General features: G+C 41.9%; 1 protein-coding gene across 1 annotated transcript; it reads right to left on the reverse strand.

Moving 5' to 3' along the window:
* Positions 1–4,527: 4,527 nt before the first annotated feature.
* On the reverse strand, positions 4,528–25,846 carry LOC132549864 (baculoviral IAP repeat-containing protein 7-like). The gene is made up of 3 exons (XM_060213833.1): positions 25,753–25,846; positions 4,959–5,524; positions 4,528–4,658 (listed from the first exon to the last, which is right to left on the reverse strand). The coding sequence occupies exons 2-3, from the start codon at positions 5,494–5,496 to the stop codon at positions 4,528–4,530; spliced, it is 669 nt and encodes a 222-aa protein (XP_060069816.1). The 5' UTR covers positions 5,497–5,524; positions 25,753–25,846.
* Positions 25,847–27,349: the final 1,503 nt, after the last annotated feature.

Here is a 27,349-nt window from a genome sequence, read left to right on the forward strand (position 1 = left end):
AATCTATGTCAGATCTGGAGATGAAAAGTCGTATTTAGAAATGAACAATGTATGTCAGATTTGGAAATGAAAAGTCCAATGTATGTCAGATTTGGAGACAAAAAGTCCAATGTATGACAGATTTAGAGATGAAAAGTCCAACGTATGTCAGATTTGGAGATGAAAAGTCCAATGTTAGTCACATTTGGAGATGAAAAGTCCAATGTATGTCAGATTTGGAGATGAAAAGTTCAATGTATGTCAGATTTGTAGATGAAAAGTCCAATGTATGTAAGATTTGGAGATGAAAAGTCCTATGTAAGTCAGATTTAGAGAAAAAAAGTCAAATGTTATGTCAGATTTGGGGATGAAAATACAATGTATGTCAGATTTGGAGATGAAAAGTCCAATGTATGTCAGATTTGAGATGAAAAGATGTAAAAGTCCAATGTATGTCAGATTTGGAGATGAAAAGTCCAATGTATGTCAGATTTGAGTGAAAAAATGTATGTCAGATTTGGAGATGAAAAGTCCAATGTATGTATTTCAGATGAAAAGTCCAATGTATGTCAGAGAGATGAAAAGTCCAATGTATGTCAGATGTCAATGATGACAGATTTAGAGATGAAAAGTCCAACGTATGTCAGATTTGGAGATGAAAAGTTCAATATATGTCAGATTTGGAGATGAAAAGTTCAATGTATGTCAGATTTAGAGATGAGATGAAAAGTTCAATATATGTCAGATTTGGAGATGAAAAGTCCAATGTTTGTCTGATTGAGAAACGAAAAGTCCAATTTATTTCAGATTTGGAGATGAAAAGTCCTATGTAAGTCAGATTTAGAGACAAAAAGTCCAATGTATGTCAGATTTGGGGATGAAAAGTTCAATGTATGTCAGATTTGTAGATGAAAACACATTGATGTCAGATTTGGAGATGAAAAGTCCAATGTATGTCAGATTTGGAGATAAAAAGTCCAATGTGTGTCAGATTTGGAGATGAAAAGTCCAATAGATGTCAGATTTAGAGACAAAAAGTCCAATGTATGTCAGATTTGTAGATGAAAAGTCCAATGTATGTCAGATTTGGAGATGAAAAGTCCAATGTATGTCAGATTTGGAGATGAAAAGTCCAATGTATGTCAGATTTGGAGATGAAAAGTCCAATGTATGTCAGATTTAGAGATGAAAAACAATGTATGTCAATTTAGAGATGAAAAGTCCAATGTAAGTCTGATTTAGAAATGAACATACATGTATGTCAGATTTCAAAATCCAATGGTCAGATGAAAAGTCCAATGTATGTCAGATCTGGAGATGAAAAGTTCAATGTATGTCAGATTTGGAGATGAAAAGTTCAATGTATGTCGGATTTGGAGATGAAAAGTTCAATGTATGTCAGATTTGTAGATGAAAAGTCCAATGTATGTCAGATTGAGAGATGAAAAGTCCAATGTATGTCAGATTTGTCCAATGTAGAGATGAAAAGTCCAATGTATGTCAGATTTGGAGATGAAAAGTCCAATGTATGTCAGATTTGGAGATGAAAAGTCCAATGTATGTCAGATTTGGAGATGAAAAGTCCAATGTATGTCAGATTTGGAGATGAAAAGTCCAATGTATGTCAGATTTAGAGAGGAAAAGTCCAATGTATGTCAGATTTGGAGATGAAAAGTCCAATGTATGTCAGATTTGGAGATGAAAAGTCCAATGTATGTCAGATTTAGAGATGAAAAGTCCAATGTATGTCAGATTTGGAGATGAAAAGTCCAATGTATGTCAGATATGGAGATGAAAAGTCCAATGTATGTCAGATTTAGAGATGAAAAGTCCAATGTATGTCAGATTTGGAGATGAAAAGTCCAATGTATGTCAGATTTGGAGATGAAAAGTCCAATGTATGTCAGAAAAGTCCAATTGTAGAGATGAAAAGTCCAATGTATGTCAGATTTGGAGATTAAAAGTTCAATGTATGTCGGATTTGGAGATGAAAATTCCAATGTATGTCAGATTTGGAGATGAAAAGTCCAATGTAAGTCAGATTTAGAAATGAACATACATGTATGTCAGATTTGGAGATAAAAAGTCCAATGTAATTTTGTCATATGATTGAGATACGAAAAGTCCAATTTATTTCAGATTTGGAGATGAAAAGTCCAATGTATGTCAGATTTGGAGATGAAAAGTCCAATGTATGTCAGATTTAGAGATGAAAAGTCCAATGTATGTCAGATTTGGAGATGAAAAGTTCAATATATGTCAGATTTGGAGATGAAAAGTCCAATGTATGTAAGATTTGGAGATGAAAAGTCCAATGTATGTCAGATTTGGAGATGAAAAGTCCAATGTATGTCAGATTTGGAGATGAAAAGTCCAATGTATGTCAGATTTAGAGATGAAAAGTCCAAATGAAAAGTCCAATGTATGTGATTTGGAGAAAAAGTCCAATGTATGTAAAGATTTAGAGAAAAGTCCAATGTATGTCAGATTTTGGAGATTAAAAGTCCAATGTATGTCAGATTTGGAGATGAAAAGTCCAATGTATGTCAGATTTGGAGATGAAAAGTCCAATGTATGTCAGATTTGGAGATGAAAAGTTCAATATATGTCAGATTTGGAGATGAAAAGTCCAATGTTTGTCTGATTGAGAAACGAAAAGTCCAATTTATTTCAGATTTGGAGATGAAAAGTCCAATGTATGTAAGATTTGGAGATGAAAAGTCCTATGTAAGTCAGATTTAGAGACAAAAAGTCCAATGTATGTCAGATTTGGGGATGAAAAGTTCAATGTATGTCAGATTTAGAGATGAAAAGTCCAATGTATGTCAGATTTGTAGATGAAAACACATTGATGTCAGATTTGGAGATGAAAAGTCCAATGTATGTCAGATTTGGAGATGAAAAGTCCAATGTGTGTCAGATTTGGAGATGAAAAGTCCAATATATGTCAGATTTAGAGACAAAAAGTCCAATGTATGTCAGATTTGTAGATGAAAAGTCCAATGTATGGCAGATTTGGAGATGAATAGTCCAATGTATGTCAGATCTGGAGATGAAAATTCCAATGTATGTCAGATTTGGAGATGAAAAGTCCAATGTAAGTCAGATTTAGAAATGAACATACATGTATGTCAGTTTTAGAGATGAAAAGTCCAATGTAAGTTTGATTTAGAAATGAACATACATGTATGTCAGATCTGGAGATGAAAAGTCCAATGTATGTCAGATTTGGAGATTAAAAGTTCAATGTATGTCGGATTTGGAGATGAAAAGTCCAATGTATGTCAGATTTGGAGATGAAAAGTTCAATGTATGTCAGATTTGTAGATGAAAAGTCCAATGTTTGTCTGATTGAGAAACGAAAAGTCCAATTTATTTCAGATTTGGAGAAAAAAAGTCCAATGTATGTAAAATTTAGAGAAAAAAAGTCCAATGTATGTCAGATTTGCAGATGAAAAGTCCAATGTATGTCAGATCTGGAGATGAAAAGTTCAATGTATGTCAGATTTGGAGATGAAAAGTCCAATGTATGTCAGATTTGGAGATGAAAAAAGTTCAATGAAAAGTCCAATGTATGTCAGATTTGGAGATGAAAAGTCCAATGTATGTCAGATTTAGAGATGAAAAGTCCAATGTATGTCAGATTTGGAGATGAAAAGTCCAATGTATGTCAGATTTAGAGATGAAAAATGTATGTCAGATTTGAGATGAAAAGTCCAATGTATGTGAAAAGTCCAATGTATGTCAGATTTGGAGATGAAAAGTCCAATGTATGTCAGATCTGGAGATGAAAAGTCCAATGTAAGTCGTATTTAGAAATGAACATACATGTATGTCAGATTTGGAAATGAAAAGTCCAATGTGTGTCAGATTTGGAGATGAAAAGTCCAATGTAAGTCTGATTTAGAAATGAACATACATGTATGTCAGATTTAGAGATGAAAAGTCCAATGTATGTCAGATTTGGAGATGAAAAGTCCAATGTATGTCAGATTTGGCGATGAAAAGTCCAATGTATGTAAGATTTGGAGATGAAAAGTCCTATGTAAGTCAGATTTAGAGACAAAAAGTCCAATGTATGTCAGATTTGGAGATGAAAAGTCCAATGTATGTCAGATTTAGAGATGAAAAGTCCAATGTATGTCAGATTTGTAGATGAAAACACATTGATGTCAGATTTGGAGATGAAAAGTCCTATGTAAGTCAGATTTAGAGATGAAAAGTCCAATGTATGTCAGATTTAGAGATGAAAAGTCCAATGTATGTCAGATTTGGATATGAAAAGTCCAATGTTTGTCTGATTTAGAGATGAAAAGTCTAATGTATGTCACATTGAGGGATGTAAAAATCCAATGTAAGTCAGATTTATAAATGAAAATACATGTATGTCAAATTTGGAGGTGAAAAGTCCTATGTAAGTCAGATTTAGAGATGAAAAGTCCAATGTATGTCAGATTTAGAGATGAAAATTCCAATGTATGTCAGATTTACAGATGAAAAGTCCAATGTATGTCTAATTAAGGAATGAAAAGCCAATATGTGTCAGATTTACAAATCAAAATTACAATGTGTGTCTGATTTAGAAATCCACTTGGCATGCTCTGTCCAGATATCATCTCCAATGTCCCAGTCATAGAGAATTCCGCCACAGTAGAAACACTTACAGCGGTCACCCTGCCCTGTAATAAATCAACAAACTATCAACACCTCATAGAATTAGGCCAACAACAAGGGCATTTGAGGGAAAAACATGCATGAAGTCACTCTGCCTGTAATACCAGACTGAGTGCATCAATATTCTAGTATCACATCTCATATCTGAAAAATCACACAATACAATGATTACAAAATGAAATTAGGTTATCTGAGTTAAATGCTTAATTTAAGTTGCATTTCTCTTTATCTGAGACCAAAAAGAGTTGACATACAATTTATACCATTATATAACTGAAAGTGGATCCTTTTTTCTGTTTTCTTACCAAGGTAAAAGAGTCCTCCCTTAGCCAGCGCTGCCGGTTTCTGACTGAGCTGAGAAGGCCAGCCTTTAAAAGTTGTGAGTCGATTACTTTCTAATGCATATTCTGAGTATTTCGGTCGGTTGGTGCCTGGAACATCCCCTGGATGTGACGATGCCTGGTACTGGAGAGGGACACCAGGAGAACTCCTTTGATGTCCAAAAGCAAATCCACTGTCACTGATGTTGGGAAAACCACACTGCTGTGTTGTGGATCGAAACAGAGGGTTGTTGCGTCTGGAAACTACCCATGGACACTGTGGGAAATGTGTGCTGTGTTCATTGGCAACAATGTCTCCAGGTTCCCAGTGACTGAGTGTACCTCCACAGTGAGTACACTGTACTCGGTCTTCCAGACCAGTATAGTAAAACCCATCCTCACACAAATCCTGTGGGGTCACATGGGCAGAAGGTGGCCAGTTCAAATAGCTGTTCAAACGCAACTGTGGATCATTTCTCAGGAGTGCAAGTCTCTGGTATGGAGTCTGAGGTACCACATCCATGATTCATGGAAACATATTATCTAATTACCTATATTAATTAAGAGAGATTTCATCAGTTTACAACAGATGTAATTGCAGAGCTTATACTGTCTCAAGCCATGTCAGAATAAATCATCCAGATGCAGCAGTTTTAATCAAAAATAGACATCATACATAACAGGAAAAACAACTTCTAAATTTTGTAGAGTATGATTATACATAGGCACCAAGAGGTTCTGGTTGAATCTCACAGGAAAAGCAGGATTCCTTGACATTATCTGAGGTAATTTTAACAAATTTCACTTATGTCTGGTAGTAGATATATTTGTCAAGATAAAGGGTGTACAGTAGAGTTACACAATGAAGGTGTTCAATAACATTATATCATAAAGGCTGTTCAGTAGGGTAACTTAATGAAGGGTGTTTAGAAATGTTACCTAATGAAGGTTATTCAATAGGGTTACCTAATGAAGAATGTTCAGTAGGGTGACTTAATGAAGTGTGTTCAGTAGAATTACTTAATGAAGGGTGTTCAGTAATGTTACCTAATGAAGTGTGTTCAGTAGAATTACTTAATGAAGGGTGTTCAGTAATGTTACCTAATGAAGTGTGTTCAGTAGAGTAACTTAATGAAGGGTGTTCAGTAGAGTAACTTAATGAAGGGCGTTCAGTAGAGTTACCTAATGAAGGGTGTTCAGTAGAGTAACTTAATGAAGTGTGTTCAGTAGAGTGACTTAATGAAGGGTGTTCAGTAGAGTGACTTAATGAAGTGTGTTCAGTAGAGTAACTTAATGAAGGGTGTTCAGTAGAGTAACTTAATGAAGTGTGTTCAGTAGAATTACTTAATGAAGTGTGTTCAGTAGAGTAACTTAATGAAGGGTGTTCATTAGAGTAACTTAATGAGGGGTGTTCAGTAGAGTAACTTAATGAAGTGTGTTCAGTAGGGTGACTTAATGAAGGGTGTTCAGTAGAGTAACTTAATGAAGTGTGTTCAGTAGAATTACTTAATGAAGAGTGTTCAGTAGGGTGACTTAATGAAGTGTGTTCAGTAGGGTGACTTAATGAAGGGTGTTCAGTAGAGTAACTTAATGAAGTGTGTTCAGTAGAATTACTTAATGAAGGGTGTTCAGTAGAGTAACTTAATGAAGTGTGTTCAGTAGAATTAATTAATGAAGGGTGTTCAGTAGAGTAACTTAATGAAGGGTGTTCAGTAGAGTAACTTAATGAAGTGTGTTCAGTAGAATTACTTAATGAAGGGTGTTCAGTAGGGTAACTTAATAAGGGGTGTTCATTAGAGTAACTTAATGAGGGGTGTTCAGTTGGTTATCTAATGAAGTGTGTTCAGTAGAGTAACTTAATGAAGTGTGTTCAGTAGAGTAACTTAATGAAGTTTGTTCAGTAGGGTGACTTAATGAAGGGTGTTCAGTAGAGTTACTTAATGAAGGGTGTTCAGTAGAATTACTTAATGAAGTGTGTTCAGTAGAGTAACTTAATGAAGGGTGTTCAGTAGAATTACTTAATGAAGTGTGTTCAGTAGAGTAACTTAATGAAGGGTGTTCAGTAGAGTTACTTAATGAAGGGTGTTCAGTAGAGTAACTTCATGAAGTGTGTTCAGTAGAGTAACTTAATGAAGTTTGTTCAGTAGGGTGACTTAATGAAGTGTGTTCAGTAGGGTGACTTAATGAAGTTTGTTCAGTAGGGTGACTTAATGAAGTGTGTTCAGTAGAATTACTTAATGAAGTGTGTTCAGTAGAGTGACTTAATGAAGTTTGTTCAGTAGGGTGACTTAATGAAGTGTGTTCAGTAGAATTACTTAATGAAGGGTGTTCAGTAGAGTAACTTAATGAAGTGTGTTCAGTAGAGTAACTTAATGAAGTGTGTTCAGTAGAGTTACTTAATGAAGTGTGTTCAGTAGGGTGACTTAATGAAGGGTGTTCAGTAGAGTTACTTAATGAAGTGTGTTCAGTAGAGTGACTTAATGAAGTGTGTTCAGTAGAGTTACTTAATGAAGTGTGTTCAGTAGGGTGACTTAATGAAGTGTGTTCAGTAGGGTGACTTAATGAAGTGTGTTCAGTAGAGTTACTTAATGAAGTGTGTTCAGTAGAGTAACTTAATGAAGGGTGTTCACTAGGGTTACCTAATGAAGTTTTTTCACTATTTTTAGTCCCAAAATGGTAACAATATAAATAACATATATAACAGAGGGCACTCAAGGGCTTCAACAAATTGGTCAGCCATAAACAGATGGTATGCATGGGCTTCACCTTAGTAGGCAGGCATCAACAGAAGGAATCTTAGGCCTGCAACACAGTGGTCAGCCATCCGCAGAGGGCAGATTAGAGTTGCAACATAGTGGTCAGCTATCAAGAGAGGGCACCCTAGGGCTACAACATTGTGATAGTCATCAACAGAGGGCACCCTAGGGCTTCAACATAGTTTTGAGCCATGAACAGGGGGCACCCTAGGCCTACAACATAGGGGTCAGCCATCAACAGAGGGGATATTAGGTCTGAAACAAAATGGTCAGCGATCAACAGAGGACATCATATGGCTTCAAAATAGTGGTCAGTCATCAACAGAGGGCACCCTAGGGCTTCAACAACTTCAAATGTTCAACAGAGAGTACCCTAGGCTTGCAACAGTGGTGAGCCATGTACAGAGGGGACCCTAGGCTTGCAACAAAATGGTAAGCCATCCAAATAGGGCACCCTAGGCCTACAATTAAGTGGTCAACCATCAACAGAAGGCACCCTAGGGCTTCAACATAGTGGTCAGCTATTAACAGAGGGCACTCAAGGGCTTCAACAAAGTGGTCAGCCATAAACAGATGGTATGCAAGGGCTTCACCTTAGTAGGCAGGCATCAACAGAAGGAACCTTAGGCCTGCAACACAGTGGTCAGCCATTAACAGATGGCAACCTAGGGCTTCAACATAGTGGTCAGTGTTCAACAGATGGCACCTTAGGCTTGAAACATAGTGATCAGCAATCAACAATGGGCACCCTAGGGTTTCATCACAGTGGTCAACCATCAACAGAGGGAACCTGAAGTTTGCAACATTGTGCTTCGCCATCAACAGAGGACATATTAAGCCTGCAACAAAGTGGTAAGCCGTCAACAGAGGCATCAACATAGTGGTCAGCGATCAAAAGAGGACTTAGCCCTCAGGCTTAGGCCTACAACATAATGGTAAGCCATCAACAGAGGACACCCTAGGGCTTCAACATAGTTTTGAGCCATGAACAGGGGGCACCCTAGGCCTACAACATAGGGCACCCTAGGCCTACAATTAAGTGGTCAACCATTAACAGAAGGCACCCTAGGGCTTCAACAAAGTGGTCAGCCATAAACAGATGATATGCAAGGGCTTCACCTTAGTAGGCAGGCATCAACAGAAGGAATCTTAGGCCTGCAACACAGTGGTCAGCCATTAACAGATGGCAACCTAGGGCTTCAACATAGTGGTCAGTGTTCAACAGATGGCACCTTAGACTTGAAACATAGTGATCAGCAATCAACAATGGGCACCCTAGGGTTTCATCACAGTGGTCAACCATCAACAGAGGGAACCTTAAGTTTGCAACATTGTGCTTCGCCATCAACAGAGGACATATTAGGCCTGCAACAAAGTGGTCAGCTGTCAACAATCGGTACCCTAAGGCTTCAACATAGTGGTCAGTGATCAAAAGAGGACTTAGGCCTCAGGCTTAGGCCTACAACATAATGGTAAGCCATCAACAGAGGACACCCTAGGGCTTCAACATTGTGGTCAGCCACCAACAGAGGGCACCTTAGGCTTGCAAAAAAGTGGTCAGCCATCCACAGAGGGCAGATTAGGGTTGCAACATAGTGGTCAGCTATCAACAGAGGGCACCCTAGGGCTGCAACATTGTGATAGTTATCAACAGAGGGCACCCTAGGGCTTCAACATAGTTGTGAGCCATGAACAGGGGGCACCCTAGGCCTACAACAAAGAGGTCAGCCACAGACTGAGGACACCTTAGGCCTACAACATAGGGGTCAGCCATCAACAGAGGGGATATTAGGTCTGAAACAAAATGGTCAGCGATCAACAGAGGACATCATATGGCTTCAAAATAGTGGTCAGCCATCAATAGAGGGCACCCTAGGGCTTCAACATTGTGGTCAGTCATCAACAGAGAGTACCCTAGGCTTGCAACAAAATGGTAAGCCATCCAAATAGGGCACCCTAGGCCTACAATTAAGTGGTCAACCATCAACAGAAGGCACCCTTGAGCTCCAACATAGTGGTCAGACATTAACAGAGGGCACTCAAGGGCTTCAACAAAGTGGTCAGCCATAAACAGAGGGTATGCAAGGGCTTCACCTTAGTAGGCAGGCATCAACAGAAGGAACCTTAGGCCTGCAACATAGTGGTCAGCCATTAACAAACGGCACCCTAGGGCTTCAACATTGTGGTCAGCCATCAACTGAGGACACCTTAGGGCTTCAACATAGTGATCAGTCATCAACATAGGGCACCCTAGGGCTTCTACATAGTTGTGAACCATGAACAGGGGGCACCCTAGGCCTACAACATAGGGGTCAGCCATCAACAGAGGGGATATTAGGTCTGAAACAAAATGGTCAGCGATCAACAGAGGACATCATATGGCTTCAAAATAGTGGTCAGCCATCAACAGAGGGCACCCTAGGGCTTCAACATTGTGGTCAGTCATCAACAGAGAGTACCCTAGGCTTGCAACAAAATGGTAAGCCATCCAAATAGGGCACCCTAGGCCTACAATTAAGTGGTCAACCATTAACAGAAGGCACCCTTGGGCTTCAACATAGTGTTCAGCTATTAACAGAGGACACTCAAGGGCTTCAACAAAGTGGTCAGCCATAAACAGATGGTATGCAAGGGCTTCACCTTAGTAGGCAGGCATCAACAGAAGGAACCTTAGGCCTGCAACACAGTGGTCAGCCATTAACAGATGGCAACCTAGGGCTTCAACATAGTGGTCAGTGTTCAACAGATGGCACCTTAGGCTTGAAACATAGTGATTAGCAATCAACAATGGGCACCCTAGGGTTTCATCACAGTGGTCAACCATCAACAGAGGGAACCTTAAGTTTGCAACATTGTGCTTCGCCATCAACAGAGGACATATTAGGCCTGCAACAAAGTGGTCAGCTGTCAACAATCGGTACCCTAAGGCTTCAACACAGTGGTCAGTGATCAAAAGAGGACTTAGGCCTCAGGCTTAGGCCTACAACATAATGGTAAGCCATCAACAGAGGACACCTTAGGGCTTCAACATTGTGGTCATCCACCAACAGAGGGCACCTTTGCCTTGCAAAAAAGTGGTCAGCCATCCGCAGAGGGCAGATTAGGGTTGCAACATAGTGGTCAGCCATCCGCAGAGGACAGCCTAGGGTTGCAACATAGTGATCAGCAATCAACAATGGGCACCCAAGGGTTTCATCACATTGGTCAACCATCAACAAAGGGCACCTTAAGTTTGCAACATTGTGCTTTGCCATCAACAGAGGGCATATTAGGCCTGCAACAAAGTGGTCAGTCGTCAACAGAGGGTACCCTAAGGCTTCAACATAGTGGTCAGCGATCGAAAGAGGACTTAGGCCTCAGGCTTAGGCCTACATCATAATGGTAAGCCATCAACAGAGGACACCCTAGGGCTTCAACATTGTGGTCAGCCATCAACTGAGGACACCTTAGGCCTACAACATAAAGGTAAGCCATCAACAGAGGACACCCTAGGGCTTCAACATTGTGGTCAGCCATCAACTGAGGACACCTTAGGGCTTCAACATAGTGGTCAGCCACCAACAGAGGGCACCTTAGGCTTGCAAAAAAGTGGTCAGCCATCCGCAGAGGGCAGATTAGAGTTGCAACATAGTGGTCAGCTATCAACAGAGGGCACCCTAGGGCTGCAACATTGTGATAGCCATCAACAGAGGGCACCCTAGGGCTTCAACATAGTTGTGAGCCATGAACAGGGGGAACCCTAGGCCTACAACATAGAGGTCAGCCACAGACTGAGGACACCCTAGGGCTTCAACATTGTGGTCATCCACCAACAGAGGGCACCTTAGCCTTGCAAAAAAGTGGTCAGCCATCCGCAGAGGGCAGATTAGGGTTGCAACATAGTGGTCAGCCATCCGCAGAGGACAGCCTAGGGTTGCAACATAGTGATCAGCAATCAACAATGTGCACCCAAGGGTTTCATCACATTGGTCAACCATCAACAGAGGGCACCTTAAGTTTGCAACATTGTGCTTTGCCATCAACAGAGGGCATATTAGGCCTGCAACAAAGTGGTCAGTCGTCAACAGAGGGTACCCTAGGGCTTCAACATAGTGGTCAGCATTCAACTGAGGACACCTTAGGCCTGAGGCTTAGGCCTACATCATAATGGTAAGCCATCAACAGAGGACACCCTAGGGCTTCAACATTGTGGTCAGCATTCAACTGAGGACACCTTAGGCCTACAACATAAAGGTAAGCCATCAACAGGACACCCTAGGGCTTCAACATTGTGGTCAGCCATCAACTGAGGACACCTTAGGGCTTCAACATAGTGGTCAGCCACCAACAGAGGGCACCTTAGGCTTGCAAAAAAGTGGTCAGCCATCCGCAGAGGGCAGATTAGAGTTGCAACATAGTGGTCAGCTATCAACAGAGGGCACCCTAGGGCTGCAACATTGTGATAGCCATCAACAGAGGGCACCCTAGGGCTTCAACATTGTGGTCAGCCATCAACTGAGGACACCTTAGGGTTTCAACATAGTGGTCAGCCATCCGCAGAGGGCAGATTAGAGTTGCAACATAGTGGTCAGCTATCAACAGAGGGCACCCTAGGGCTGCAACATTGTGATAGCCATCAACAGAGGGCACCCTAGGGCTTCAACATAGTTGTGAGCCATGAACAGGGGGAACCCTAGGCCTACAACAAAGAGGTCAGCCACAGACTGAGGACACCTTAGGGCTTCAACATAGTGGTCAGCCACCAACAGAGGGCACCTTAGGCTTGCAAAAAAGTGGTCAGCCATCCGCAGAGGGCAGATTAGAGTTGCAACATAGTGGTCAGCTATCAACAGAGGGCACCCTAGGGCTGCAACATTGTGATAGCCATCAACAGAGGGCACCCTAGGGCTTCAACATAGTTGTGAGCCATGAACAGGGGGAACCCTAGGCCTACAACATAGAGGTCAGCCACAGACTGAGGACACCCTAGGGCTTCAACATTGTGGTCATCCACCAACAGAGGGCACCTTAGGCTTGCAAAAAAGTGGTCAGCCATCCGCAGAGGGCAGATTAGGGTTGCAACATAGTGGTCAGCCATCCGCAGAGGACAGCCTAGGGTTGCAACATAGTGATCAGCAATCAACAATGGGCACCCAAGGGTTTCATCACATTGGTCAACCATCAACAGAGGGCACCTTAAGTTTGCAACATTGTGCTTTGCCATCAACAGAGGGCATATTAGGCCTGCAACAAAGTGGTCAGTCGTCAACAGAGGGTACCCTAAGGCTTCAACATAGTGGTCAGCGATTAAAAGAGGACTTAGGCCTACATCATAATGGTAAGCCATCAACAGAGGACACCCTAGGGCTTCAACATTGTGGTCAGCCATCAACTGAGGACACCTTAGGCCTACAACATAAAGGTAAGCCATCAACAGAGGACACCCTAGGGCTTCAACATTGTGGTCAGCCATCAACTGAGGACACCTTAGGGCTTCAACATAGTGGTCAGCCACCAACAGAGGGCACCTTAGGCTTGCAAAAAAGTGGTCAGCCATCCGCAGAGGGCAGATTAGAGTTGCAACATAGTGGTCAGCTATCAACAGAAGGCACCCTAGGGCTGCAACATTGTGATAGCCATCAACAGGGGGCACCCTAGGCCTACAACATAGGGGTCAGCCATCAACAGAGGGGATATTAGGTCTGAAACAAAATGGTCAGCGATCAACAGAGGACATCATATGGCTTCAAAATAGTGGTCAGCCATCAACAGAGGGCACCCTAGGGCTTCAACATTGTGGTCAGTCATCAACAGAGAGTACCCTAGGCTTGCAACAAAATGGTAAGCCATCCAAATAGGGCACCCTAGGCCTACAATTAAGTGGTCAACCATTAACAGAAGGCACCCTTGGGCTTCAACATAGTGGTCAGCCATTAACAGAGGGCACTCAAGGGCTTCAACAAAGTGGTCAGCCATAAACAGATGGTATGCAAGGGCTTCACCTTAGTAGGCAGGCATCAACAGAAGGAACCTTAGGCCTGCAACACAGTGGTCAGCCATTAACAGATGGCAACCTAGGGCTTCAACATAGTGGTCAGTGTTCAACAGATGGCACCTTAGGCCTACAACATAAAGGTAAGCCATCAACAGGACACACTAGGGCTTCAACATTGTGGTCAGCCATCAACTGAGGACACCTTAGGGCTTCAACATAGTGGTCAGCCACCAACAGAGGGCACCTTAGGCTTGCAAAAAAGTGGTCAGCCATCCGCAGAGGGCAGATTAGAGTTGCAACATAGTGGTCAGCTATCAACAGAGGGCACCCTAGGGCTGCAACATTGTGATAGCCATCAACAGAGGGCACCCTAGGGCTTCAACATTGTGGTCAGCCATCAACTGAGGACACCTTAGGGTTTCAACATAGTGGTCAGCCATCCGCAGAGGGCAGATTAGAGTTGCAACATAGTGGTCAGCTATCAACAGAGGGCACCCTAGGGCTGCAACATTGTGATAGCCATCAACAGAGGGCACCCTAGGGCTTCAACATAGTTGTGAGCCATGAACAGGGGGAACCCTAGGCCTACAACAAAGAGGTCAGCCACAGACTGAGGACACCTTAGGGCTTCAACATAGTGATCAGCCACCAACAGAGGGCACCTTAGGCTTGCAAAAAAGTGGTCAGCCATCCGCAGAGGGCAGATTAGAGTTGCAACATAGTGGTCAGCTATCAACAGAGGGCACCCTAGGGCTGCAACATTGTGATAGCCATCAACAGAGGGCACCCTAGGGCTTCAACATAGTTGTGAGCCATGAACAGGGGGAACCCTAGGCCTACAACATAGAGGTCAGCCACAGACTGAGGACACCCTAGGGCTTCAACATTGTGGTCATCCACCAACAGAGGGCACCTTAGGCTTGCAAAAAAGTGGTCAGCCATCCGCAGAGGGCAGATTAGGGTTGCAACATAATGGTCAGCCATCCGCAGAGGACAGCCTAGGGTTGCAACATAGTGATCAGCAATCAACAATGGGCACCCAAGGGTTTCATCACATTGGTCAACCATCAACAGAGGGCACCTTAAGTTTGCAACATTGTGCTTTGCCATCAACAGAGGGCATATTAGGCCTGCAACAAAGTGGTCAGTCGTCAACAGAGGGTACCCTAAGGCTTCAACATAGTGGTCAGCGATTAAAAGAGGACTTAGGCCTCAGGCTTAGGCCTACATCATAATGGTAAGCCATCAACAGAGGACACCCTAGGGCTTCAACATTGTGGTCAGCCATCAACTGAGGACACCTTAGGCCTACAACATAAAGGTAAGCCATCAACAGAGGACACCCTAGGGCTTCAACATTGTGGTCAGCCATCAACTGAGGACACCTTAGGGCTTCAACATAGTGGTCAGCCACCAACAGAGGGCACCTTAGGCTTGCAAAAAAGTGGTCAGCCATCCGCAGAGGGCAGATTAGAGTTGCAACATAGTGGTCAGCTATCAACAGAAGGCACCCTAGGGCTGCAACATTGTGATAGCCATCAACAGAGGGCACCCTAGGGCTTCAACATAGTTGTGAGCCATGAACAGGGGGAACCCTAGGCCTACAACATAGAGGTCAGCCACAGACTGAGGACACCCTAGGGCTTCAACATAGTGGTCAGCCACCAACAGAGGGCACCTTAGGCTTGCAAAAAAGTGGTCAGCCATCCGCAGAGGGCACATTAGAGTTGCAACATAGTGGTCAGCTATCAACAGAGGGCACCCTAGGGCTGCAGCATTGTGATAGTCATCAACAGAGGGCACCCTAGGGCTTCAACATAGTTGTGAGCCATGAACAGGGGGCACCCTAGGCCTACAACATAGGGGTCAGCCATCAACAGAGGGGATATTAGGTCTGAAACAAAATGGTCAGCGATCAACAGAGGACATCATATGGCTTCAAAATAGTGGTCAGCCATCAATAGAGGGCACCCTAGGGCTTCAACATTGTGGTCAGTCATCAACAGAGAGTACCCTAGGCTTGCAACAGTGGTGAGCCATGTACAGAGGGGACCCTAGGCTTGCAACAAAATGGTAAGCCATCCAAATAGGGCACCCTAGGCCTACAATTAAGTGGTCAACCATCAACAGAAGGCACCCTAGGGCTTCAACATAGTGTTCAGCTATTAACAGAGGACACTCAAGGGCTTCAACAAAGTGGTCAGCCATAAACAGATGGTATGCAAGGGCTTCACCTTAGTAGGCAGGCATCAACAGAAGGAACCTTAGGCCTGCAACACAGTGGTCAGCCATAAACAGATGGCAACCTAGGGATTCAACATAGTGGTCAGTGTTCAACAGATGGCACACTTGGCTTGAAACATAGTGATCAGCAATCAACAATGGGCACCCTAGGGTTTCATCACAGAGGGCACCTTAAGTTTGCAACATTGTGCTTTGCCATCAAGGACATATTAGGCCTGCAAAAAAGTGGTCAACCGTCAACAGAGGCTTCAACATAGTGGTCAGCAATCAAAAGACGACTTAGGCCTTAGGCTTAGGCCTACAACATAATGGTAAGCCATAAACAGAGGACACCTTAGGGCTTCAACATAGTGATCAGTCATCAACAGAGGGCACCTTAGGTTTGCAAAAAAGTGGTCAGCCATCCGCAGAGGGCAGCCTAGGGTTGCAACATAGTGGTCAGCTATCAACAGTGGGCACCATAGTGCTGCAACATTGTGATAGTCATCAACAGAGGGCACCCTAGGGCTTCAACATAGTTGTGAGCCATGAACAGGGGGCACCCTAGGCCTACAACATAGAGGTCAGCCATCAATAGAGGGCACAAGATGGTTTCAACATAGTGGTCAGCCATCAACAGAGGGCACCCTAGGCTTTAAAACAGCGGTGAGCCTTGAACACAGGGCAGCCTAGGCTTGCAACAAAATGGTCAGCTATCCATATAGGGCACCCCAGGGCTTCAACATAGAGGTAAGCCATCAACAGAGGGCATCTTAGAGCTGCAAGATATTGGTCAGCGATTAACAGATGGTATCCTAAGGCTTCACTGTAGTGGTCAGTCAACAACAGAGGCCACCATAGAGCTGCAACTTAGTGGTCAGTCATCAGCAGAGGGCACCCTAGGCTTTAAAACAGCGGTGAGCCTTGAACACAGGGCAGCCTAGGCTTGCAACAAAATGGTCAGCCATCCACATAGGGCACCCCAGGGCTTCAACATAGTGGTCAGCCATCAATAGAGGGCACCCTAGGCTTTAAAACAGCGGTGAGTCTTGAACACAGGGCAGCCTAGGCTTGCAACAAAATGGTCAGCCATCCACATAGGGCACCCCAGGGCTTCAACATAATTGTCAGCCATCAATAGAGGGCACTGTATGGCTGGAACATAGTGGTAAACGATCAATAGAGGGTTCCCAATTGTTTCAACATAGTGGTCAGCCATCAACAGAGGGCACCTTAGGCCTGCAACAAAGTGGTCAGCCACCACAGAGGGCAGCCTTGGGTTGCAACATAGTGGTCAGCCATCAACAGAGGCCACACTGGGGCTTCAACATAGAGGTCAGGCATCAACAGAGGGAACCTGATGGTTTCAATATAGTGGTCAGCCATCAACAGAGGGCATCTTAGGCCTGCAACATAGTTGTCAGCTATCAACAGAGTGCACCCTAGGGCTTCAACATAGTGGTTAGCCAACAACTAAGGACATGTTAGAGCTGCAAGATAGTGGTCAGTAATCAACAGAGTGCATTTAGGCCTAAAACATAGTGGTAAGCGATCAATAGAGAGCACCCTAAGGTTTCAACATAGTATTAAGACATGAACAAAGGGCATCTTAAGTCTGCAATATAGTGGTAAGCCATTAAAAGAGGGCACCCTAGGCCTTCAACATATAGGTAAGCCATCAACAGAGGGCTATCTAGGGCTTCAACATAGTGGTTAGCCATCAACTGAGGACACCTTAGAGCTGCAAGATAGTGGTCAGCCATTAACAGAGGGCATTTAGGCCTTCAACATAGTGGTCAAACTATCAATAGAGGGCTCCCGATGGTTGCAACATAGAGGTCAACCATCAATAGAGGGCACAAGATGGTTTCAACATAGTGGTCAGCCATCAACAGAGGGCACCCTAGGCTTTAAAACAGCGGTGAACCTTGAACACAGGGCAGCCTAGGCTTGCAACAAAATGGTCAGCCATCCACATAGGGCACCCCAGGGCTTCAATGTAGTGGTCAGCCATCAATAGAGGGCACTGTATGGCTGGAACATAGTGGTAAACGATCAATAGAGGGTTCCCAATGGTTTCAACATAGTGGTCAGCCATCAACAGAGGTCACCTTAGGCCTGCAACAAAGTGGTCAGCCACCACAGAGGGCAGCCTTGGGTTGCAACATAGTGGTCAGCCATCAACAGAGGCCACACTGGGGCTTCAATATAGAGGTCAGCCATTCACATAGGGCACCCCAGGGCTTCAACATAGAGGTAAGCCATCAACAGAGGGCATCTTAGAGCTGCAAGATATTGGTCAGCGATTAACAGATGGTATCCTAAGGCTTCACTGTAGTGGTCAGTCAACAACAGAGGCCACCTTAGAGCTGCAACTTAGTGGTCAGTCATCAGCAGAGGGCACCCTAGGCCTGCAACAAAGTGGTCAGCCATCAACAGAGGGCAGCCTAGGGTTGCAACATAGTGGTCAGCTATCAACAGAGGGCACACTAGGGCTTCAATATTGTTGTCAGTCATCAACAGAGAGCAAAATAGGGCTTCAACATAGTGGTGAGCCATGTACAGAGGGCACCCTAGGCTTGCAACAAAATGATAAGCCTTCCAAATAGTGCACCCTGACCTACCATAAATTGGTCAGCCATCAACAGATGGCACCCTAGGGTTTCAACATATTGGTCAGCCATAAACAGATGGTATCCTAAGGCTTCACTGTAGTGGTCAGTCAACAACAGAGGCAACATTAGAGCTGCAACATAGTGGTATGTCATCAGCAAAGGGCATCCTAAGGCTTCAATGTAGTGGTCAGCCATCAATAGAGGGCACTGTATGGCTGGAACATAGTGGTCAGCTATCAACAGAGGTCACCCTAGGGCTTCAATATGGTTGTCAGTCATCAACAGAGAGCAAAATAGGGCTTCAACATAGTGGTGAGCCATGTACAGAGGGCACCCTAGGGCTTTAACATTGTGGTCAGTCATCAACAGAGAGCACACTCTGGCTTTAACATAGTGGTCAGCTATCAACAGAGGTCACCCTAGGGCTTCAATATTGTTGTCAGTCATCAACAGAGAGCAAAATAGGGCTTCAACATAGTGGTCAGTCATCAACAGAAGGCACCCTTGGGCTTCAACATAGTGGTCAGCCATAAACAGATGGTATCCTAAGGCTTCACTGTAGTGGTCAATTAACAACAGAGGCCACATTAGAGCTGCATCATAGTGGTATGTCATTAACAGAGGGCATCCTAAGGCTTCAATGTAGTTGTCAGCCATCAATAGAGAGCACTGTATGGCTGGAACATAGTGGTCAGCGATCAAAAGAGGACTTAGGCCTGCAGCAAAGTGGTAAACGATCAATAGAGGGTTCCCGATGGTTTCAACATAGTGGTCAGCCATCAACAGAGGGCACCTTAGGCCTGCAACAAAGTGGTCAGCCACCACAGAGGGCAGCCTTGGGTTGCAACATAGTGGTCAGCCATCAACAGACGCCACACTGGGGCTTCAACATAGAAGTCAGGCATCAACAGAGGGCACCTGATGGTTTCAATATAGAGGTCAGTAGTTAGCCAACAACTAAGGACATGCTAGAGCTGCATGATAGTGGTCAGCAATCAACAGAGTGCATTTAGGCCTAAAACATAGTGGTAAGCGATCAATAGAGAGCACCCTAAGGTTTCAACATAGTGTTAAGACATGAACAAAGGGCTATCTAGGGCTTCAACATAGTGGTTAGCCATCAACTGAGGACACCTTGGAGCTGCAAGATAGTGGTCAGCCATCAACAGAGGGCATTTAGGCCTTCAACATAGTGGTCAACTATCAATAGAGGGCTCCCAATGGTTGCAACATTGAGGTCAACCATCAATAGAGGGCACAAGATGGTTTCAACATAGTGGTCAGCCATCAACAGAGGGCACCCTAGGGCTTTAACATTGTGGTCAGTAATCAACAGAGAGTACCCTAGGCTTTAAAACAGCGGTGAGCCTTGAACACAGGGCAGCCTAGGCTTGCAACAAAATGGTCAGCCATCCACATAGGGCACCCCAGGGCTTCAACATAGAGATAAGCCATCAACAGAGGGCATCTTAGAGCTGCAAGATATTGGTCAGCGATTAACAGATGGTATCCTAAGGCTTCACTGTAGTGGTCAGTCAACAACAGAGGCCACCTTAGAGCTGCAACTTAGTGGTGAGCCATGTACAGAGGGCACCCTAGGCTTGCAACAAAATGGTAAGCCTTCCAAATAGGGCACCCTGACCTACCATAAAGTGGTCAGCCATCAACAGAAGGCACCCTTGGGCTTCAACATAGTGGTCAGCCATCAACAGAGGGTATCCTAAGGCTTCACTGTAGTGGTCAGTCAACAACAGAGGCCACCTTAGAGCTGCAACATAGTGGTATGTCATCAGCAGAGGGCATCCTAAGGCTTCAATGTAGTGGTCAGCCATCAATAGAGGGCACTGTATGGCTGGAACATAGTGGTAAACGATCAATAGAGGGTTCCCGATGGTTTCAACATAATGGTCAGCCATCAACAGAGGGCACCTTAGGCCTGCAACAAAGTGGTCAGCCACCACAGAGGGCAGCCTTGGGTTGCAACATAGTGGTCAACCATCAACAGAGGCCACACTGGGGCTTCAACATAGAGGCCAGGCATCAACAGAGGGCACCCGATGGTTTCAACATAGTGGTCAGCCATCAACAGAGGGCATTTAGGCCTTCAACATAGTGGTCAACTATCAATAGAGGGCTCCCGATGGTTGCAACAGAGAGGTCAGCCATCAATAGAGGGCATCTTAGAGCTGCAAGATATTGGTCAGCGATTAACAGAATGCATTTAGGCCTGCTACATAATGGTAAGTGATCAATAGAGGGCACCTTAGGCCTGTAACAAAGTGGTGAGCCATCAACAGGGGGCACCCTAGGGCTTCAATATAATGGTCAACCATCAACAGAGGGCACCCTAAGGCTTCACCGTAGTGGTCAGTCAATAACAGAGGCCACCTTGGAGCTACAACATAGTGGTCAGTGACCAACAGAGGGCATCCTGAGGCTTCAACGTAGTGGTCAGCGATCAACAGAGGGCACATTACGCCTGCAACTTACTAGGACTTCAACTTTGGGTTTTGCCATCAATCAGCACTGAAAACATTTGTTGTTGCATATCATGACTTCAATACAAAGTGACAATATTCAATAAAACAGCCACAAAAGCCATATCCCTGAACTGTAACACTGCATCTGTAACAGGTAGTGTGCATACACTGTGAATCAAATCTGTGACCCAAGATTTACTGGTCTGTCGCTCTACGTATCAAGCTAAAGGGGACGTCTTTCTTATATGAAGTAGATGACTGTATGCAATTAAAATCAGCAATATTTGCAAAAAGGAATGGATTGGTGTGGCCCATGCATACATGCAGGTATAACGTTAAATATGGTTTCTGACACACAGCTGACAGGGCATGCTTGGTAATGTCTCAGTTGGCAGGGCCATGGATCATGCCTTGATTGGGCATTGATCTTCAGCCATGTATTTTCTTTGCTCTTTCTCTCATGCAGTAATGTGTGCAGTTATGACATATTTTCTTTCGTCAAGTATTTTAAAATCAAATGGATAAAAAGAGTATACAGAGAATTCAATGCATCAAGGAAATTACTCCTTAAGGAAATATTGATATTGATACTATTCATGATCTAGATAGAGTAAAATTGAAAGAAATTGGAAGAAATATAAAAAATAAATTTTGGCAGGACATCTGTTTTGCTTTATCAGAAACAAAGTTTGAAACCACAAATTGTCAGGAATATTTCAGCAAGAGTTTGATAAATTTGGTTTCATATAATGAAATAAGAGAAGCAATTTTGTGGAAACAGCATGGCTTGAAAATATTTGGTGATCTTTATGAAAATGGAACCTTGAAAGACTATATTGAGTTCTCTGATATACCTTCATTTGATTTTATCAAGAATTTGACTTTAGTTGATAAGTTGGAAAGAAGTGGAGGATAGAATTGAGACAAGCAGCAGAAAATGGTAACACTATTACATCTATTAAACAGAAGGACATCATTTCCTTAATTGTAACTAAAAAACAAAGACTTGAAGTGTGTTTATAAAATGTTCCTTGATGAAATAGTTATTGGGCCATTAAAGAGTCAGGAAAAATGGAAGACAAAAATAAATTTGGATGAAAGCATGAAATGGGATGATATATACAATAATTCTTTTAAATGTACCAGAGAAACCAAACTTCAAGTATTTCAATATAAAATCTGTCATAGAATTCTTTCCACAAACTCGATTTTAGTAAAAATGAAGATAATATCTAGTGAGCTTTGTACCTTTTGTGAAAGAGAACCAGAAACAGTGGAACACATCTTCACTGAGTGTCATTTCATAGTCCAACTTACTGAAGAATTTACTGCTTGGTATGCACTATACAAAAATCAATTAAATTTTATATCCTTTCAAGATGTAGACATTTTGTATGGAAATCCAAAGTCTGGGCCTTGTTTAAATCACTTCATTTTATTATGAAAACATCATATTTACAATTATCGAATGAAAGAGTGTATACCAAACTTCAATATTTGTAAAATTTTATCTAGTAAGACATCAAAAATTGAAAATTCGCTAGCCATATAAAATAATAAGATAATAGATTTTCAGAAAAAATAGGGACATTTCGAGAATGCATTGGACATTTAGAAATCTTGATTTCCATCCCCTCCCCCTCCCCCTTTTACAATAATTATAATACCCTTTTATTAACCAAGTATGTGAGAATGCAATACATATTAGCAGGGATGATACAGTTTGGTCATGCCCTCTAACCTTAGCTCTCTGGGAAACCCATTTTATACCGAGTTTAGACCCTACCTATTTTTGTGCATCTATGTGAAAAAAGATTGAATGTATCTCGTGTGCAAGGAACATTTAAGATTGAAAGTGTGTGTGTAGGTGTGTGTACATGTATTTAATAGTCAGGAATATGAGAAGTGTGAATGATGTGTGTAAGTATAAGAGCCCTCCTGTGTGAGAACGCTACGACCAATTACTGAAATGACAGCCATTTACTGAAGACAGGAGAATTACCGAAAAGACAATTATTATCAATATTACACTAGTTTTTTAGGTGTTGAATGGAACTAGGACCATTCCAATCTCAATTCAAGTCATAATTTATTCAGTCTTTGTTGTCTTTCATGACCTATTAGATGCTAGTTATTATTCCGTAATTCTCTCTTACCGCCATGGCTGACGAGCGTGATCGACAGCTCTAGGCTCTGCCTACATTTTGCTGATATTTTCATTCAACCAATCAGGGTTGATTATTTTGTTTATTACCGATGGAGAGATCATTTTATGAAAACTGACATGCATCATTGTAACTGTCAATGGTTTTTAATTGCCGTCATTTGTTTTCTGCTTTTTGAGAGTATTTTTTTCCATTATGACACTTGTCAGTTTGTTAATTCATGACAATGGTTGCATCGTTTCCTGTGTATTTTCCAGATTGTTGCAATAACATTTCGTCTATGATCAAATTGATGCCAACGGGTAGAGATGAATTTTTTCATGTTACCAAAATATACATTATATTGAAAGCATTTCCGTCTATCTGTTTTTGCTCTGTTATGGTTTCATCCCAATAGAATGAATGCCATGGGAGAATATGTTGTCAGTGTCCTTCAGTATGGCAGACTGTTATCCGTGCAAGAAATGCAAAAAAGAATGTGTCTCTGACACAATTCAATGCAGTAAATGTCTGGAGTGGATACATCAAGAATGTGTACCTATGTCGGAAATACAGCTGAAATCGTGGTCAGAATGGTCTCTGAATTTCTTCTGCAAAGACTGCTGTTTCCATGGTCAAAATTTTGATGTGAAAAGTTCACTTAAGAGAAACTTGTGGATGACAGTGTCACAAAACATGACAGGAAACTATTGCTAGATAACATTTTTGGTCCTGATGGCCTCATAAATGCCGGTGACAGTATATGTTTTGAGGAAAAATGTACAGCAGTTGAGACTCCGGCAAAAGGACTATCCAACAAATTTCACCAGTATTTTGTGAAAAAAGTTAAACAAAATTTGAAAAAACAAGTAAATGATCCAGTCAACGCTGGGTTATTGGACCGCAAATGGACCAATTACAACTGGGAATCCATTAACCATGTATTAAAACAGGCCACTGACTGGAAATCAAAACCCCTTTTAGACCTCGTCTACATTATCACACACCTGATCAATGGACAGTTCAAAGACCTGAGACGATCATATGTAGGTACAGGACAATTTCGACTGGAAGATACCCACAAACATTTTGGTGTGACAAAGACAATGTGGGTTTCAAAAACGGATGACGAACGACAGCGACTATACAGACTTTTGAAAAACCAAAAGGACAAAAAAAACTGTGACATCAACAGACGGTACAACAACTGTAATGGCCCCAAGGTCTCATGGCAGGAAACTTGGTCAAAGGAGAAAAATGAATGAAAGAACCACAACATATGGGGTGAAGAAAGTAAAAATGTATATATATATATATTTGATCAATTAAAAAACAAAAAACAAAAAAAAAAACATTCTTTTCTTGTTGTATGTGAAGATATCATTGTAAAAGTGATGTGTCATATATTTTTAATGTCATATATAGTACGGTAGTATAAACATTATTAAGGGAGAAGACAAAAATATAACATTTGATTGATGAATGGATTGATCTTCATTGTCTGATCAACACATTACAGGTTATTAACAGACATGTGCAATCGCAATAACCATTTGAAATACACAACTTAATTGCTTGCCACAGCCCATTTTTATAAAAAAAAAAAAAAACCCACTGGAGTTAAAGGACCCCATTGGAAATAAGTCAGTATTTGACTTTATGGGTTATCCTAGATAAATAATGGCATATTTTACTAGTCTAATTATAACATGCACAATCAAATTTTAATTTATTCTTATCTTCTGTGATACAATTTCTTAGAATCAACTGTGATAGTTTCTTATAATTAATGTGATTTTATAGAACATCTGTTCAATGTAATATTGTTTGCCATGTATTTATCTGAAGAAATATTATTATTATTATTATTTCTGAACATCAGGTATCGCCATAATGTGGGCGGAGTTCTGAGCTGTCAATCACCTGACTCCGCTATTGTGGTTACGGGAAATTCTGAAACGAAAACAGATTCTGAGAAGTCAATAGGAATGGAAATATTCGTTATATTATGGATGGGGTCAGGATTTTAGATGCTTTAGTACCAGACAATACCCAAAAACTGTAATATCGAAAGGCCTACAGACTGTCTTTCCGGTGCCTTTTCACTTATGTCAGCCATTGCAGTCACGGGGAATTACGGAAAACCCCTAATATCCCACAGTCATTAAAGACTGCAAAGATTGAATAAATCATGACTTGAATTGAGATTGGAATGGTTTTAGTTCCATTTAGCACCCGAAAAATTAGTGTAATATTGATAATAACTGTTTTTCCGGTGTCTTTTCGGTAATTCTGTTGTCTTTTCGTTAGATGGTTGTCTTTTCGGTAATTCGTTGTACCCTGTGTGAGGACACCTTTGTAATGTTATGTATGTCTTGTCTTGGTCAATAAAATGTTTGGAAAAAAGGTAATGTGTGCAGTTTTGTATTGTGTAATGTTGTCTGGTCCAATGGCTAAGTGAATAGTAAATTCACCTCAACAAACTGAAGTTCTAATTTATCACTTTCTGTAATGTAAACATAATAAATATTGGCAGAATGCCATCTGTTGTCCAGGTATCGTGCAAATGAAATCTTGTGATTCTTACCTTCAATTACTGAATAAATAAATGTCTTGAGTGAATAGCTTAAGCCATGTGACATAAAATGTCCCGCTATCGCACCAGATTGTCGACTAAGTTGACTACGACAGTGAAAATACTTCCATGGAGTTATTGTTGATCTTTACTGATTTCCACTTCCAAAAATAGATGTGGTGAATTGTGTACGCCGATACCTGCCCCGACTTCGTCCCCGATGTACGCCGGTCCCTGCCCTGACTAGGTCCCCGATAACCGTTCTAGGAAAGTAAGAAATAATTCATATCTCGACAAAAAATCTAATAAATCTCCTTTTTTGAAACAATATTCCAATAAATCATTTCAAAATTATGACACTTTGAATGATGAAAAATTGCAAGCCACACTCGACAGGTTTTTTTTTTGTCAAATTAGCCTACAGCAACCATACGGTTTGATTTAAGATTTTTTGGTGGACCAAACAATATCTGTACCTATCTGATCTTAAAACACTTGTTTAACCCATAAAAGAGAAATACTTAACATATAATATTGCATTTATTATGATCGCGGGTCGTTTGTTTACACTCTAGCCCCGGACCTGGCCAAGTGCTAGGGGAGGTCACTCCTTCAGTCTGTGCCGTAACAGAAGATTTTGATTTTTCTTCTAAATGAGTGTACATTTTTTGTTATCCGAATATGTTATAACACCTCATACATAACATTACAAATGTGTCCTCACACAAGAGGGTTCTCATATTACACACACACACACACACACCCTCACACACACACACAAACACACACACACACACACACAAACACACACATACACTTTTAGTCTTTTAGTTTTAATTCTACCTCGTGTTACATATTGTATTACGGCCGGGTTCTGGATACAGACACAACACAATAAAGGCATTGAGAAAGAACCATGTGTATTCCTCAGCGTTCACATAAACATGTTACGTAATACACAAACTAATAGTCTGTTTCACATAAGCGCTATAGCCCGTTTCATACATAGACTTGCACTAGTTCGTAGATTATAACTAACACTACATCTCCCTTTCTTAGGAAATAAATGAACTTTAACATGAAATTGCATTTATGATTTCTGACTGTTCTATGTTATGGAACTATCAATGTTCAATAAAGGTAACAAAATCGCTTTATCAATAAAGAATGAACCTGAACTAAGTTTAACTAACTCTATAACTCTGTATCTGTGTAGACACTTAAACATATGAACAATAATGAACTACAAGTTCATTTTCTGAACTGGTTTTGAAACACGTCCTGATCGGGTAACTATTCTACCTGGGGTATAACTGATAGGACTAGACTGTACGTTTGACGTCTTACTTGGCTTAGTGGTTAGAGTCTTTGGGATATTGTCCATAGACCTATCTGTACCTAGTGATCTATCACACTTGCTAACCTGACTAGAAACACACTGATCAGAATTGATAAAAGTCTTTTCATGGTCCTCATGATCATCTGGTAATGTCTCTGGTATCAACCTGGGAGCTGACACAAGATGACGACGGTTCCTCCTGACCTGTCCGGACGGAGTTTTCAATAGGAACGATCTGTCGTTGACAGCTGAAGACACGGAAGCACTGAA

This window comes from Ylistrum balloti, unplaced genomic scaffold (genome assembly GCF_031769215.1).
Source record: "Ylistrum balloti isolate Yb309-2 unplaced genomic scaffold, AGI_CSIRO_Ybal_v1 Utg370080, whole genome shotgun sequence".
NCBI lineage: Eukaryota > Metazoa > Mollusca > Bivalvia > Pectinida > Pectinidae > Ylistrum > Ylistrum balloti.